This window comes from Orcinus orca, chromosome 11 (assembly GCF_937001465.1).
Source record: "Orcinus orca chromosome 11, mOrcOrc1.1, whole genome shotgun sequence".
In the NCBI taxonomy this organism is placed as follows: domain Eukaryota; kingdom Metazoa; phylum Chordata; class Mammalia; order Artiodactyla; family Delphinidae; genus Orcinus; species Orcinus orca.
In genome coordinates this window covers 26,850,884-26,869,463 of record NC_064569.1, presented here as the reverse complement: position 1 = coordinate 26,869,463, position 18,580 = coordinate 26,850,884, and the positions used below count along the sequence as shown (strand labels likewise).

The window sequence follows — 18,580 nt, the reverse complement described above, 5'->3', positions numbered from 1 at the left end:
AAGGAGGTTTCACAGATTAATGAACCCCAGTATTTAATAATTTTCTGTTGGGAAAAAATTTCCCTTTTAGCAGACTTTGTACTCAGTAAGATCTCCAAACTGAGGGATTGTGAAGAGTGGGCTCTATTTGTTTGCATGTATTTGGTAGGCATGGGCTAAGTCTGAGTCCCTGTCCCAGCCTGAATGTCACATGCCACAGTCCCACAGGTATCACATATGTATAAGTCTGTGATCATACCATCCATGTGACACCATCCATCTTTCTCACAAAAACTGAGTATCATGATGTGCCAGGAATACTGCTGGAATCCGTGCATGTCAAATGTAAGATTCTGCTTATATTTCACCTGGGGATCCTGAACCAAGAACCTTGGTGGGGGCAGGGGCTTTAATCTTGCCCCTCAAAAAAGGTTTCTCCCTAATGCTATGCCCCGCCCCCACAAAATCAGCTCTATTGCTCTGGAAGCATAGTTATTTGCTAGCTGCTTTTAGCCTTTTAAATGCAAAGTAACTTGACAAGTCTTTAATGCCTTTTGTTTTACTTGCTCAATCATGGCAGATTTTTAAATTTACTCCTTTGTTTAATTTACTCATCACTATATTTTTATATCCATTTAGCAATAGAAAACCATTGAATAAAAACTACATAAAATAATTTTGTTTCAAAAGTTTATATTCTTTTGAATATGGAAGGGGAGGCAGAGTGTGAGAGGTCAGTCTTCAGGCTGACTTATTTAATAAGAAAAGTAGAACATTTTTTTCTGTGTTGGCTTCAGAAGTGAATTCTCTTTAAATATCACCAAATATATACCCAATTTGGGGTTCCATGTAATCCTTCAGACTTTCTGAGAATTTCAGTGTTTGTCTACATTCTTGAGAGAGTCATTATAGACCAGAAGATAAGTAATCACACTTCATTCAGATCTTCAATTCATCATATAATCATAAATACAACTAAAGCAATGAGATTAGGGGAATAAGAAATTTAAGGAAAAATGAATGTGTTTTCAGTACTAATTGGAATGTATCCAATAGTGCATATTGGAACTCTACAAAATGATAACTGCCTGTACTTAAGAAAAATTTTTATGAATCAGCCCCATCCTGAAGCAAAAACAGCCCAACCTGCTAATGGAGGGGGGCTGGAGTCCGTCTCAACTCAGGCAACCCAAGAATCCTTGATAATCTCTCTTCTGCTGTTCAGACACATCTCTTGGGTTTGCAGATTTGGAACTATGCTGATATTCAGAGCCAGCAGAACCTTCATTCATCTGTAATGAAGACTTCTATGATGATCAGAACAATTGATGAGTCTTCTCTGTGGCCAGGGCCAATCATTCAGGGAGTCAACCACTGAGTGAGGACTTAGGTCAGGGGCTTCCAAGTACAGTAACATAAATTGTTCTCTTGGGTTTGATGGCTGGGGTCCAAATCCCACCATGATAAAGTAGGAAAACCATAACATCCAAGCCAAGTCCTCCACCATTTGAACTCATGCTTGAAATGCTGCCTCCTAATCCTCAGGGCAGCCTCCTGGCAGCTCCCTAAGTAATACAGCTTCATTATATATTTTCTGTGGGAAATCAAAGAACTGGCTAGGTATTTCTTCAAACTTTCCTAACCTGCCACATGTTCCATATCTATAATCACCAATTCCCTGGCTCCCTGGGTACAGATTCCTATTAAAATAATTTATTCTCTTTTGAAAATGTGAAGTTTAAGCTCGTACATAGTTACTAAACACAAATATCCAGGATGAGTTCACCTAAGCAGCCAGAACCACATGCTATTGGTGCAAAGGAATAGAAAGGAACAGAAGGGCTCTCTGATTCTCCATGGATTCTAGGGTATGAAAACCATCAGAGCTGGGATCAGTAGTTAACCTCTGATCTGTGAACTTTTGGTGGATCTCAATTTTCACCATGCTAGGTTTGTTTTTTTTTTTTAATAGGATAAATGGATGACAGTTTCCTAAAGCAGATATTTTAAAACCTGACAGCACTCTGTCTTCTAGAGGTTCATGCATGAGGTAGCTGTGATCTACTACAGTGGTTCTCATGTTTTGTTTCGTTTTTTTTCTTTCCAAACAGGGTTATGCTAGGGGGATGGATGCTAGGCCTCCAGCTCTTTCTCTCCCACTCAATAAGCATATAAGAAGAGCCACCCCTTCCAGAAGTCCTGGTTGCTAGAGGCTACTAGAGCCCCAAATGGCCCCCTTCATGTATCCTCAACTGTGGCAGGAGAATCATCTTTTCCAAAATGCCTCCCAAATGATTGATTTCCAAAATCATTCTCTCCATCAAAGTGCCATTAGGTCCTATAAATGCAGAGTCTCTGAAGGACAGATAGTTACAGCTTCAACATTTATCATGAAATAATAAACATCAATAAACATTTGTGGACCAAAAGGAGGGATGGCAGAAAAAGGTTAGAGAACTTTTTCCTAGAAGACTCAAAACTTTGGCTTGAATGCAACAATTTGGTCACTTTAATTTACTGAATGCTTACTGTCTGAAAAACCACTATCCTAGGCACTACAGAGGAACCAAAAGGGAAGACATAATTCTTGACTTTCAAGAGCTTACCTCTTTCCATTTATGTCCAACCAGACATGGAATAGATCCTCAGAATTATTTTGTCCTACGATTTATTCCGATTCTTTTGTAAAGTTGTGAGAGAGGAATGGTTCTCTTACCTGGCTTGCAGTTCCAGTGTTCTCTCTTTCCCAGATACCTGGAAAGTGTGTGGATATTCCTCATTGTGAGTCTCTACAATTTTCATTCCATCAATGCCAACCCTGGTTCGAACTGTGAATTTAGAGCCCACCAAGCTGAATCTTGGCACGCAGTACAGCAACATGTTGTTGAACTGCAAGAAGGCAGAACACATGTCAAAAAAAAAGGAAAACGAAGACAGAGGAAAGCGACCAATATTGAAAGTAGCCCTAGACAAAAATTCCAGGGAATACCATACTTTCTATGTGAGAAAAATTACTTAAATACCAGAGAGCTTTTATGCTTGTATCAGAATTGTCATATTTTAAAATTTGTAACATATATTTCCCCTCTGTGTTGGTTCATAAATATTTTATTAATATTTAAGTAAACCAATCATCATTTTGTATTAGTAAGGAAATTAGTTAAGGAAATTAAGCTCAGCAATAATTTATTAAGGACCTCTATATACAAGAAACTGAAGTTCTCAACCATGTAAGTTGAAGACAAAAAAATTTCTAACTGTTATGTCAGGCAACAAGTCTACAACAGCTGTTAGAGGAAAAGATTAATATTTAGCAATTATTTTTACCAATGTGTTTAATGTTGTTTAAAAAAGTGGGCAAATTTTTTGCAGTATGCGGACCTCTCACTGTTGTGCCCTCTCCCGTTGCAGAGCACAGGCTCCGGATGCGCAGGCTCAGCGGCCATGGCTCACAGGCCTAGCCGCTCCTGGCATGTGGGATCTTCCCAGACCGGGGCACGAACCAATGTCCCCTGCATCGGCAGGCGGACTCTCAACCACTGCACCACCAGGGAAGCCCCTGCCCCACATCTTGCTTAAGAATTCTTCATGTACGAATTAACAGAAAAGTCATTTATTTTAGCAAAAAGTCTTTATTTAAAATGAAGAAACTTATTTTGAAACTGAATCAAATTAGTGCCTCATTTCTAGTCAACCATGAACAGCTCCTGGTCTTCCCTGGTGGTGCAGTGGTTACGCATCCGCCTGCCAATGCAGGGGACACAGGTTCAAGCCCTGGTCCAGGAAGATCCCACATGCCGCAGAGCAACTGGGCACGTGCGCCACAACTACTGAGCCTGAGCTCTAGAGCCTCTCTAGTTTAGCCCGCATGGCTAGAGCCCACGCTCGCAACAAGAGAAGCTACAGCAGTGAGAAGCCCGTACACCACAACGAAGAGCAGCCCCTGCTCAACGCAACTAGAGAAAGCTCGTGCGCAGCAACAAAGGTCCAACGCAGCCCAAAATAAAAAAATAAAAAATAAATAAATTTATAACAAAACAAAACAATGAACAGCTCCTGCTAATCAGTACCAAGCAATGATTTGGGGAAGGCAGTTAATTAACTTTTAAATATGTTAAAACATGCAAAAGGATGAAACTCTAAATATGGGGGTTAATTTGTAGGCAGATTCCTAAAGAAGGTCCATATTTATCTTTCTACTTCATATTTATTGTTTCTAACACTGTTTCTAGGCTTAAATATATTTTTGTAAGACAAAAGCAACTGGGAACTTAAAACACTTATGTAACCTCTCATGTCTCAGGATAATTATCTGTAAAAGTCACAGGTTGTTGAGAGGATTAAATGAGGAATAATGTCCTGTTTTGTCAGGTCCTCTTTTTAGCTCCAACCATGAAAGAAATGTTGATGGATATTTAAAACATTTCAACATGTTTATGTGACAATGTCCACTGTACTCATTCTGAAAGCAAATTTTTTACAGTTTGTTCCTCATACATTATTTTGCAACTTCCTATAACCAACATCATAAATTTCATTTCCACACTGGATAATGTAGAAATAAAAGGGCACTAAATACATTTTTTTTTTTTTTTGCGGTATGCGGGCCTCTCACTGTTGTGGCCTCTCCCGTTGCAGAGCACAGGCTCCAGATGCGCAGGCTCAGCAGCCATGGCTCACGGGCCTAACCGCTCCGTGGCATGTGAGATCTTCCTGGACCGGGGCACGAACCCACATCCCCTGCATAGGCAGGCGGACTCTCAACCACTGCGCCACCAGGGAAGCCCAATACATTTTTATCATACATATCTGAGCACCACATTTCACATTTACATTTCTAGAAGGGAACATAATGCTTCATCATTAATTGTCCACTGTATTCTAAGTATGGCAATCACAGCCTCATTGTAGTACACAGAATTTAAAGATCTGAAAATACTCTTAAAGGTTCTCATCATCATCCCAGCTTGATTAAGGCAACAGCTTGCTAACTGTTCATGTTAGTATTTCTTTCTCTCTTCTATAAGGCCTTCTCAGGAGGGGATTTGGCCATGTCTGAATGGTACTGCAGGAGTTGCAAAGTACCACCAAAATGGACAGGACTAGCCAATAAATACCCTTTTTCTTCTACTTAGAGGTGAAGGTGATAATGCTTACAAAGAAGATGCCATATACGTAAAGGAATTAAGTAGCTAGTCCTGTTCCCTCGGTGAACCTGGCTCCTGTGGCAAAAGCCACCATCACCTTCTCTGGGTTTTGCTGGTGCTAAAAGAGGGAGTTATAACAACTGTAGCACCAAGTAGACTGACTTTCCCTTTTAGTGAAAGAAACTCCTTTTATTCCATGCCCGCTGCTCAGAAGTAGTTATTGACAAAGCAGTCTCTGGCTGGCAAGCTCTAGAAGTGCTAGGCTGTGCCGAAACCTAGAAGAAAGTCTCAACTTCATTAAAAGTGTAGGGAGGTTCCTGTTTCTTGATCTCCAGGGTTCCTCGACTAGTTATTTTAAGTCTCTTTAAAATATATTATTTGATTGAAATAATTCAATTTCATGTCTCACAAGTGACAGTTCATTAAAGTTTGTTTTAGAAGGTAAAAATACATTGTTGGAGAAAATTTCCAGTGCCCGGCCTGTATTCAAAGTTTAAATAAGTCAAGAGAAAAAAATATATATAATTCTGTCAAAAGGTATAAGGAAATAAGGACTAGAACTCCAAAGAGGCAAGAATAAAACCTCCTATCACTCTATGGGATAATTCAGTGATTTTTTTTTTTTTTAACTTTCAGATGTCAGGTGTGGTTATTTACTTACTCAACAGAGTACCCTACATAACATAAAAAGCATGATGTGGAGGCAAGTAAATATACAAACACATGATGATCATTTGAAAGCTGAAATCAAATTCTAAATATAACTTGGTTTTTCAGATTTACACGTGTAATATCCCCAGAATAGGAAATAGAAAACTATTTTCCTTCTAGAGAGAAAGGAGAAAAAGTAAAAGGTACTTCCGAAGTTTCTACATATAAGAAAAAAAAGATGCTCCATGGGAATAAATGTGTGCTGGGGAGAGGAGAGATTCTGTGACAAGTACAGTACTAGAGGGGAAGGACTGAAGGAATGAACACTACAAGAACTGCTTCTAAGATGGTCTTCAAAAGATGAATAAGGCTTTCCTAAAGTTTCTGCTGTATGACTCCATTCTCCTGGAAGGCAATGACACGATATGTTTGATAGCTTATAATAACTGGAACAAGATGGGTACTTTTCTCTAAGTCACTACTGTTGTATTCCCCCAAGGCTCTTTGCCATCCGTCCTCCAAATAGCTGTTTAATTTGGCTCTGAATTAAGGTATTCAATCCAAAACTATTTCCAGAATAATTCTCAAATGTGAAAATTAAACCAAGGCCATTGGTTAGACACAGAGTTGAAAGTTTAACTACAGAAACTGTGACACTGATGTTGAAGAGGGGAAAGGAAAATTACCTAAGCACCTACAGGTAAAGACAAAGGGAAGACACTGACTCCCAGGCATTTTGCCCAGAACAGTATATTAAGCATGTCTTTTTAATCTGGATTTTTGATGCTTTGACATCTTGGGGCCTTGCTGACATTGGAGGACTGCCCCCTCTCACGACTACTCAATTCTTTGAAGACAGTGAGTGACTCACCTGCAAGCATGACTTCCATATGGAAACCAACAGATCCAGAACTCACACCCCAAGCACCTCCTCTATTGAGCGCTTACACTCCGAACCAGTATTCCCCTTCCGTAAGAACCCTAAGGCTAGGTACCAGTCAACAGTCCCTGTGTGCTAGAGCCTGATGAAATTATTTAAACTAGCAAACTCTAAGCTGGTTTTCTCTGCCTTGCCTATTCCTTCTCGCAGAAACCACAGTACAGGCTCTTGCCCACATTTGCTGCTAGCTTTCTCTGCCTTCTGACCAACTCTGGTGCTTTCTCATGTAGCTCCTTCCATGGTGTGGCATGCCCCCTCCTTTTGGAATCTGCGAGTATAACTATCTTTTCAATGGCAATCATCTCCTGATGTGTTGGCCTCACCATATTTGAATAACAAAACCTACATTTCAAAATAAACAGCCCTCTGGACCCTAACATGACATCACATGTCCCTGATTTACATTTAGGTCTCTGTAAAGCTTCTGAAAGGTGAAGTTCTTCTTTTGAGCTCCAATGAAGATTTTTTTATAGTTAATTTGTAAAATATCTATAAATTTTTAAAGTTATTGAGATATAATTCATATACCCTTTTAAAATGTATAATTCATGGTTTTTATATAGTTGTAAATTGTGCAGCCATCACGACTATCTAATTTTAGAACATTTCCTGACTCTAAATGGAAATCCTGTATCCATTTCCTCCTCCCCACCAGCCCTAGGCTACCACTACTTACTTCTTGCCTCTATGCATTTGCCTATTCTAGACATTTCATAGAAATGGAATCATATCACACAGTGTGGTTTTTTGTGAATGGCTTCTTTCACTTTACACAATGTTTTCAAAGTTCATCCACGTAGCATGTATCAGTATTTTATTCCTTTTTACTGCCGTATAATATTCCAGTGCATGGTTATACCACATTTTGTTTATCCATTCATCAATTGATGGACATTTAGTTTGTTTCCACTTTTTGGCTATAATGAATACTTTTGCTATGAACATTCATGTATAAATTTTGTGTGGACATGTTTTCAATTTTCTTGAGTTATACAAACTTGAAGTAGAAACGCTTTCAAGAGAGATACTGAATATCCTTCTGCATGACAATTAGTTCCTGTAAACCTTCCTTTCAAAGGAAGCTGTAACCAGACAACAGAAACCTCTAAGCCCCCAACAACTCATACTAAGGCTAGTGAGATGACTGCCTTGCAGCAGAAAAGTCAGATGTGAATAACATCCTGAGAATGTGTCATGTGCCAGTTACCGGGCAGCCTCTTTACCAATGTGTCTGTTTCTTTGCCTATAATAACAATCATAGTAATAGCTAACATTTACTGAGCTATTACTCAATGTTAGCTCATTGTTAGCTATTATGATTATTATCATATCATTAGATATAGAAAGGAACTGGAATTAACAGAGACTAAAATATAATGGCCTGGATGCCCCAGGGAGAGCTCCTATATTTTCAATAAGTTCTAGACTAACTGTCATTTCCCAGAAGTTAAGGAAGGGATGGAGATTGATTGCAGTGAAAAGGAAATATGTAGCAAACTCATGTACTTTTACATAGATATTTGAGGCACAAGTTTTACAACTTTGTCTATATATTTCTTCAACTAGAAGAATTAAAAATAGTGGTCCCCACATATACACTGATGGCTACTATCATCATGGAAATGTTAAATCATCTTCACTACGAGTTACTGAAGTAAATTATACATGGTAAGTACACAGAAAAATTATAGAAAAATACTTGTCCTTGAAAGAACAAGTTTCAGTTACTAAGGACATTCCCTGATGTGGAATCCTGACAGTACTGACTAAACCAGGTTAGATATAATTGTTCTGGTGAGAGCAAGCAAGCATCCTACTTTTCCAAGATGCATATAACAATGTTTATGGGTTATTCTTATGTGACTTGCTCATACTACAAAACTCACTAAGAAAAGGTAGCGTTCTTGTGCCGATGTGTTCCGAGCAGCTAGTTTGAGGATCTGTCCTTCTTTTATTAGTTCATTTGAAGGATTTACAATGTCTTCTTCTTCTCCCAACATTTCATAAATCTCTAAGAGTTTCTTTAGGTTCTCCTAGGAAATTAAAACAAAACACAGCAAGATCATATAACAGGAGGTTTCACCTTAGTTCCTTTAATCAATGACCTTAGCTAAAATATACATAATTCAGAAGGGATTGGAACTAAGCATAAATTTTGGTATAAAGTATGTCAGTTATGACCAAATTAAAACCTGGGAGAAGAGGGATAACACTAAACATTTTATAAACAATCTTTTTTGTTCACTTGTATCAACTCATTTGGGTCCAAACCTGTAGATAATATCAGACTATATTATTGGCAATTATCTAACTAGAATATTCCCATTTCCTCTGGAAACCACTTACCATTTTTCTTATTGCACTATTAGAATGACTTGCTGCTGTAGATATAATTTCAAGTGATTCTAAATGGAAAAAAAGAAAAGTAAATACATTTTGTCCTTACTATGTTACTAGATAGCTGAATAATATACAGTACAATAAGAAGAAATCTGGGGCCGAAGATACACAATAAAAGCAGGGGGCAATTTGCATTTATAAGCTGGATACTTTCAAAAGTTCATTTGTAAGCAGATTATTTGGAACTTGAAGGGTATCTCCTCATTAAAAGTCATATACAGTGAGTAGGCTCTCAGGTACCTTTAATCGATAAGGGACCTTCAAAATAACAAACACCCTGACACTAGCTTGTTACAAGGAACTTTGTCAGGGGCTTTCATATATTAGGTCAATTCATTCTTATGCAACCTTGAATGGAAAGTATATTAGCTTCACTTGGTAGATGAAAGAAGTGGAGAGTGATGTGACTTGGCTAAGGTCACAAATTATGATACTGAAGGGCTACATTAGAACCAAAGTCTTCTGACTCAAATTTCTACAACACTTCAGCAGTAGTAAGTATTTCACTAGTTTTATGAGCAAATTAACCACCAAGCACAATCATTTTTCCCTGCGAAAACACACTCACATTTCTAGTCTAGGTGAAAGGGAATTTTCTGATGCCAATGTTGATGGAGGGTTTTGTTGCTAGGGCAGGTGGTAGCGAGAGATGGGAATGGGAACTCTGATATGGGCAAGGTAGGAGCTTCGGGACTACTGGTGAAGAGATGTGGAAGCTAAGGCTTCCTGCTGGATTAACCTGAGGGAATGTTCTCAATCCTACAACACGTCCTGCTCTCTTCCTTTCTTTCCTATCTTATGAATACTGGTTGGGTTAATTCTGTTACCACAACAACCTCATTATTCTGAACCAACTTTTCTGTCTTCTTCGTTCTACTGCTGAACAAAATGCACTTTTGTTGCTTTCCCCTCTACTTTTAGGTCTCTAAAAGTATTTCTGTGATTTCCTTACAATTTTAGTGTAAGTAGTAATGGGAAACCAAAAAGAGTAATAAAATACCCTATTACGTTGCTGACTCTCTGATTTTTGACATAGCTACCTTAGCAGGAGTCAAAGTCTTTTGAGTATAGAAGAAGCAGAATTGTTATTTACATTTTAGAGAACTATCCTGATTTTGACAATTCTTCGCATTCCACATAGGATCCAAGGTAGAGGGAGACAAATTAAGATGGGCTGGGGCCACCACCCAAGAGACTAGTTTGAGAAGTAGCAATGGTGATCCAACCTCCAATCCTACCACTACTAAAACCAAGCACTCAGGCCAGGTGAGTGGAAAGTGGAGATGAAGTGGAAAGTGGAAGAAGACAAGTTAGGATAATTCTAAACTTTAGAGGAAGAAAAGGGAGATGAGAAGTTCCTGTGGTCACCAACTCACTTGGATGGTGGGAGAAACATCACAGATAGCCTATGTTCAGAAAAAGACCCAGTCTCTAAGACCAAACATTGTGTTTTGTGTTCATCTCTCAACAAGGTTCACTTATAACAGCAGACAAAAAATTATTAGAGAAAGTAGCAATGCTTTAAGATTGTACACCAGTATTGTTTGTACATGTTGATTACTAATCTAAGTTAAATCTTCTCTTCACAGTTAACTGATTTTTTTTTAAAGTACACAAGAAAACAAAATTCTTATTGAAACTCTTAAGCCCTAAAAAGTCTTCCATTATGATCTAATGTAGCACAGGAGTAGAGCAGGAATAAAGTTTTCTCAGGGAAGATGTTAACTGACACTAAACAGCACCATTGCCTCTTCTGTCTTAGAGCAGAGAAAGGTAGAGAGATATCATTTTGCTTAGGCTATTTTTACATAGTAAATATCATCTTAGTTTTCTTGGTATGTATCAACCTACCTAATTAACCAGCAGCACTAGTAATTCTGAATGGTTGTATTCTTCCTGTGAGAAGGTAATTGTGTATTGCTATTCCAGATGTCTCTAAGACTACAGTTTTATATTTCAGAGTTAATGATTAACGTGAAACCAGCATGAGAAATGTGATTTGCATTGCTCCAAGCCTATGATTTGGGCTCAAAAGTGCTTGCCTAATTGAGGTACTGATGACAATTTCCAGTGAGGTTATTTTCTGGCACCAATATTTTACTAAAGTGGCTATGAGACCTATCTCACTTTGAAATCACAAGCCTACTTGGCCACTAAATTATCCCAAAATGGAAAGCAGGGGCGGGGCTGGGGTGGGGGGAGTATTTACTTTTAGCATCATTCCAGTCCGGAGAACCAGGGGGCAATTTCCTTAGGTAGTCCTTAAGGAGCATCTCATACCGGGGAATCCGCTGAACAGGTTCTAGCATGTGATGCTGCAAAGTCAAGCTCCCACAGATCTTCTGTTTCTGTAATGAGAAAGGTTTTTAAAAAAAGATTTAAAAATTAGGTTAGCCAGTCTAAAAAATTTCAACGTAACATAGAATTTTCATTAAGGGCAGCATTTCACTACGAAGTGTGGTCTGTGCATCACCTGCATTAGATATACCTGGGATGCTATTAAAAAAGGAAATTCTGAACCCCATCGCAATCTATGAAACCACAATTTTGAGGCCACAGCCTGGGCATATGCATAAAAACGCCTCCAATTCTTCCATTAAAGTTTGAGGACCACCAATCTAATGTTAAGAACAGAAAGAAAAATCAAGCAGAATTTAAGCAAGAAATTTCCAGATTGATGGCATCCACTTCAATTAGTCACTACAAGGGTTTGTCAGGTCACATTATTAAATCATACTCCAGAGATTTTCAAAAGAAGTATCTATTTAAGGAGGTTCACTAAGTAACACTGCATTAAATGACTCTGGACTCAGCAGAAACTATTTCATAATAAGGCTACCATAAATGTCATTTCCTTTTAACTTAAAAGACTCCACATGTAGAAAAGTGACAAGATGAGAAAATTTTAATTTTTCATTAGGTCATGACATTCTTTTCCATTAGAAACCAAACTCTAAACAGATCTCCTTTGCTTAGGGCAAAACTGAGTCTATAGAACATGCTTTCAGTAAGCTGTCAACATGGAAGGAGAGAAAAAAGATTACTTGAAAAATAAGGTGTGTTCCTGTTCATATTAAACAAAGAAGAAACCCTCTTACTATATTTATTGATGACCATGATCAGGGCACTCCAGGGTAAAAAATGTTGTATTAAGACATGATGTTTGCATTCAAAGCAAACAAGAAACTAAAAGCTTCATAGAGAATGCAATATTTACACATAAACTCAGGTGAGGTCAGGCTTTGGGCAGGGAAATGAGGAATACCAGGGGGTAAGTGCAGGAAGAGGGACCTTGGAGAACAGGCCCAAGACAGTGGGGCATGAAGCATGTTTAGTGAAAGGGGGCAGTTGAGTTCTGCTCAGAAATAAGATATTTATAGGGAAATAGGGGATAAGGAAGAAAATGTAATCTGGGGCAATAATGTCAAGCTGGGTTTAGATTTACTTCATCTAATGCAGGTTTTCATGCAGGGGAGTGATATCATTAGATATGACAGCTATTAAGATTAACCTACAGCAATGTGGTTTTAGGCAGATGTCGGGAAACTAGTTTGGAAGTTATTGTAGACCAGGAGAAAAGTAAAAAGAGCCTGAAATTAGCATGGAAGCTGAGGGTTAATGGCTTTCCTTAATAAAGTGTAAGATATTAATATTATAAGTTTAGTTATTGCATTTGATTTTCTCCAGCAAGCCTATGGTATATATATACACACATGCATATATATGTGTGTGTGTGTATGTATATATATATATATATATATATATATATATATATATACACACACACACACACATATATATATCCAGGAAAATATTACTGATCCCCAAATTTTTACATGAAGAAACTGGCTCAGAAAAGTTAGGGGAGTTTTCTAAGGTCAAGTGGCTCTAAGTGGCAGACTAGAATCCTAAACTAGATTAGTTGATTCTCAATCTACCATTCCTTTCACAACTCCATCCTTTCTTCATAACATGGAGAAGACAGACGTTGCTGAGATAGTTTTAAAATTTGATGAAACAACGATAATGACCACCATCGTGTAGTGAGCACTTACTATGCAAAAAGCTCCATGCTAAGTCCCTTGAAAATATTATCTAACAGGCAAATGAACACATACAGAGAATGAGGAAAAGTGACAAATCAAAGATAAAGCCAAGTGGTCAAATTCTGGTGAATAAAAGAATATTGGTGCTATGTGATAAATCCAATCACATAACCACAAGCTACTGTATGCAAGGCACAAAAGGTCAAGTGGAAAAAATGTTTGTAAGCTAAAGACAGGAATGGAACATGTTGACTTTGTATTGACAACAACATGTTCATACAGAATTGTGTAGCCAGCACTCAGCATTTTGTAACTGGAGTTCAGGGGTAGAGGAATACACTAGAAATAATGACCCTATAAGCATCTGTATGACATGATGGTTAAAGGCTTGGGAAACTATGACAACATTGAGAGTGTGGAGAGAAAGAAGACTATGAAGGGCAAAAACCTTGTATTCTGCCCATATATCAATATTAACAAAAGGGGTTAGTGAAAGAACCAAAGAAGGAGCCAGTGTTCAGAAAGGTAGATGAGTGCTTAATCATGAGAGAAAAGAGATGTTCAATAAAAGGAGTGAAGGGGAAGAGCAGGACTTTTGGCTATGGCTGAGTGAGGAGACTGGCAAAATCCTCCCTTTAAAAAGCGACTTCATAATGAGAACCTACTATAGCACTGGGAACTGTACTCAATGCTCTTTGGTGACCTAAACGGGAAGGAAATCCAAAAAAGAGGGGATATATGTATACCTATAGCTGATTCACTTTGCTGCACAGTAGAAACTAACACAATGTTGTAAAGCAACTATATTCCAATAAAAATTAAAAAAAAATAAAAAGCAGCTTTAAAGCTGGATAAAATTGATTTTAACAACAACAGCAATCATTTCAGCACTTTGGAAATTGACCAAAGGCACAAAACAATCTGAAAAGTGTTTCTTTTAAAAACTGCTGAACTTCGGGTAAGAACAGCAAGAAGCTGTGGTATTCTGGCCTGAGGCTGCCCCTCTTCCTCTCCCAGCTCAGTCAATGTGAAGATTCTGCAAGGGTGGGGCAGGCTGTGAGGACTGGCAGTTTCTCTGCTGAAGTTGAAGAGGGCTCATTTGATTTACAGCGGTGAACCATATGCCCAGCAACACTGTCAGCGGAAGTGTAAAGATTATATTAATTATACAGTGTAAAGAACAAAGAGAAAAAAGGAAGAAAATTGAACAGGTCTCAGAAGCTCGCATAATGGGACTTCCTTGGTGGAGCAGTGGTTAAGAATCCGCCTGCCAATGCAGGGGACACGGGTTCAAGCCCTGGTCTGGGAAGACCCCACATGCCGTGGAGCAACTAAGCCCGTGTGCCACAACTACTGAGCCCACGCACTGAAGCCTGCTACTGAAGCCTGCATGCCTAGAGTCCATGCTCCGCAACAAGAGAAGCCACCACAATGAGAAGCCGGCGCACCTCAACGAAGAGTAGCCTCCGCTCGCCACAACTGGAGAAAGCCTGTGCACAGCAACGAAGACCCAGCGCAGCCAATAATTAATTAATTAATTAAAAAAAGAAACGTGGGTAATGAAAATATGAAATTCAAAGAAACAATGGCTGAAAACTTCTCAGACTGATTTAAAAAAACCTACACAACCAAGAAGCTCAATCTACTCCAAGCAGAATAAATACAAAAAAGATCCACATCATTTTCAAACTGCTAAAAGCCAAAAACAAAGAGAAAACTTTGAAAGCAGCAAGAGAAAAGTGATTCATTACATACAGGGGACTGTCAATACAATTAAGGGCTAACTTCTCATCTGACACAAGGGAGGACAGAAAACAGTGAAATGACATTCAAATTGCTGAAAGAAAAAAGCTATCAGCCAAGAATTCTGTGTCTAGCAATGCTATCATTCAATAGTGAAGAAAAAAATATTTTCCAAATAAACAAAGCCCAAGAAAATTCATTGCTATTCACTCTGCCTCACAAGAAACACATCATTTTCATGCTGAAAGGAACTTATTCCAGAAATGGTAAATATATGGGTTAAAAACATATTTGTAGGGCTTCCCTGGTGGCGCAGTCGTTGAGAGTCCGCCTGCCGATACAGGGGACACGGGTTCATGCCCCGGTCTGGGAAGATCCCACATGCTGCGGAGCGGCTGGGCCCGTGAGCCATGGCCGCTGAGCCTGCGCGTCCGGGGGAGGCCACAACAGTGAGAGGCCCGCGCATAGCAAAACCCCCCCCCAAAATATTTGTAGACATTTTTCTTTTTTCAAATTGAAGAATAGTTGATTTACAATGTTGTGTTAGTTTCTGGTGTACAGCAAAGTGATTCAGTTACACATATATATTCTCTGTCCATATTCTTTTCTATTATGGTTTATCACAGGATATTGAATATATTTCCTGGTGCTATACAGTAGGACCTTGTTGCTTATCTATTTTACATATAGTAGTTTGTATCTGCTAATCCCAAACTCCTAATTTATCCCTCCCGCACCCCCCTTTCCTCTTTGGTAACCATAAGCTTGTTTTCTATGTCTTTGAGTCTGTTTCTGTTTCATAAATAAGTTCATTTGAGTCATATTTTAGATTCCACATATAAGTGATGTCATATGGTATTTGTCTTTCTCTTTCTGGCTTACTTCACTTAGTGTGATAATCTCTAGGTCCATCCATGTTGCTACAAATGACATTATTTCATTCACTTTTATGGCTGAGTAGTATTCCACTGTGTATATATACTACATCCTCTTTATCCATTCAACTGTCAATGGAGATTTAAGTTGCTTCCGTGTCTTGGCTATTGTAAATAGTGCTGCTATGAACATTGGGGTGCATGTATCTTTTCGAATTAGAGTTTTCTCTGGATATATGTCCAGGAGTGGGATTGCTGGATCATATGGTTACTCTAAGTTTTTAAAGGAACCTCCATACTATTCTCCATAGTGGCTGCACCAATTTACATTCCCACCAACAGTGTTGGAGGGTTCCCTTTTTCCACATCCTCTCCAGCATTTATTTGTAGACTTTTAAATGATGGCCATTCTGACTGGTGTGAGATGATACCTCACTGTAATTTTGACTTGCATTTCTCTAATAATTAGTGATGTTGATCATCTTTTTATGTGCCTTTTGGCCATCTGTATGTCTTCTTTGGAGAAATGTCTATTTAGGTCATCTGCCCATTTCTTGACTGGGTTGTTTGTTTTTTTGTTATGAGTTGTATGAGCCATTTGTATATTTTGGAAATTGAGCCCTTGTTGGTTGTACCACTTGCAAATATTTTCTCCTAGTCCATAGGCTGTTTCTTCGTTTTGCTTACACTTTCCTTTGCTGTGCAAAAGCTTATAAGTTTGACTAGGTTCCATTTGTTTATTTTTGCTTTTATTTTTATTGCCTCAGGAGACTGACCTAGGAAAACATTAGTACAATTTCTGTCAGACAATGTTTTGCTATATTCTCTTCTAGGAGTTTTATGGTGTCATGTCTTATATTTAAGTCTTTAAGCCATTTTGAATTTATTTTTGTGTATGGTGGGAGGGTATGTTCTAACTTCATTGATTTACATGCAGCTGTTCAGGTTTCCCAACACCAGTTGCTGAAGAGACTGTTTTTTCTCCATTGTATATTTTTGTCTCCTTTGTCGAAGATTAACTGACCATAGGTGTGTGGGTTTATTTCTGGGCTCTCTATTCTGTTCCACTGATCCACATGTCTGTTTTTATACCAATATCACAGTGTTTTGATTATTGTGGCTTTATAGTATTGTCTGAAGTCTCGGAGGGTTATGCCCCCAGCTTTGTTCTTTTACCTCAGGATTGCTTTGGCAATTCTGGGTCTTTTATGGTTCCATATAAATTTTAGGATTATTTGTTTTAGCTCTGTAAAAAATGTCATGGGTATTTTGATAGGGATTGTATTAAACCTGTAGATTACTTCCTGTAGTATGGCTGTTTTTAACAATATTAATTCTTCCAATCCAAGAGCATGGGATAGTTTTCCATTTCTTTGAATCATCTTCAATTTCCTTTATCAATGTTTTATAATTCTCAGAATATAAGTCTTTTACCTCCTTTGTCAGGTTTTATTCCTAAGTATTTTTTTTTTTTGGCTGAAATTTTAAAAGGAATTATTTTTTTACTTTCCCTTCTTGATATTTCATTGTTAGTGTAAAGAAATGCAACAGATTTATGTATGTTAATCTTGTATCCTGCTATGTTGCTGAATTCATTTATCAGTTTCTAGTAGTTTCTGTGTGGAGTCTTTAAGGGTTTTCTATATACAGTATCATGTCATCTGCATATAATGACAATTGTACCACTTCTCTTCCAATTTGGATACCTTTTATTTCTTTTTTCTTGTCTGACTGCTGTGGCTAGGACTTCCAAATACTATGTTGAATAGAAGTGGTGAGAATGGGCATCATTGTCTTGCTCCAGATTTTAGTGGGAAGGCTTTCAAGCTATTCACCATTGAGTGTTATGCTGGCTGTGGGTATTTCATAAATAGTTTTTATTATGTTGAGATATGTTCCTTCAATACCCATTTTGGTAAGAGTTTTTATCATGAATGGATGTTGCATTTTATCAAATGCTTTTTCTGCATCTATTGAGATGATCATGTGGTTTTTGTCTTTTCTTTTGTTGATGTTGTCAGCATCACATTGATCTGCGTATAGATATTTTTTAATATTCTCTTAACTTCTTTAAAAGACATAAAATTGTACAAAACAGTAATCATATCACTATATTAATGAGTTTAAAAAACATATAAAAATATTTATGTAACACAGGGGCTTCCCTGGTGGCACAGTGGGTGGGAGTCTGCCTGCCAATGCAGGGGACACAGGTTCGAGCCCTGGTGCAGGAAGATCCCACATGCCATGGAGCAGCTGGGCCTGGTGCCACAACTGCTGAGCCGGCACTCTAGAGCCCGCGAGCCACAACTACTGAAGCCTGTGCTCCTGGAGTCCATGCTCTGCAACAGTAGAAGTCACCACAATGAGAAGCCCACACACCTCAACGAAGAGTTGCCCCCACTCACCGCAACTAGAGAAAGCCTGTGCACAGCAACGAAGACCCAATGCAGCCAAAAATAAATAAATAAATTTGTAAAAAATAAATATATATATATTTATGTAACACAAAAGAAGTCAAGGAGCAAAAGAATCCCCACCCAGGGGCTTCGCTGGTGGCGCAGTGGTTGAGAATCTGCCTGCTAATGCAGGGGACACTGGTTCGAGCCCTGGTCCAGGAAGATCCCACATGCCACGGAGCAACTAGGCCCGTGAGCCACAACTACTGAGCCTGCGCATCTGGAGCCTGTGCTCCGCAACAAGAGAGGCCACGATAGTGAGAGGCCCGCGCACCGCGATGAAGAGTGGCCCCCGCTTGCCACAACTAGAGAAAGCCCTCACACAGAAACGAAGACCCAA

General features: G+C 38.6%; 1 protein-coding gene across 10 annotated transcripts in view; it reads right to left on the bottom strand.

The window, feature by feature from the left end:
• Positions 1-18,580, bottom strand: part of FGD4 (FYVE, RhoGEF and PH domain containing 4) — a 206,718-nt gene that overhangs the window by 23,372 nt on the left and 164,766 nt on the right. For all 10 annotated transcript variants that reach the window (XR_007470150.1, XR_007470151.1, XM_033430115.2 and 7 more), the window contains 4 exons: positions 11,327-11,465; positions 9,064-9,122; positions 8,604-8,750; positions 2,696-2,868 (listed from right to left, as the gene is read on the bottom strand). Coding sequence is in view for 8 of the 10 variants with exons in the window: in XM_033430115.2 (XP_033286006.2) it covers positions 2,696-2,868; positions 8,604-8,750; positions 9,064-9,122; positions 11,327-11,465 (518 nt within the window). In the remaining 2 variants the exon portion in view is untranslated. The remainder of the gene's footprint in view (positions 1-2,695; positions 2,869-8,603; positions 8,751-9,063; positions 9,123-11,326; positions 11,466-18,580) is intronic.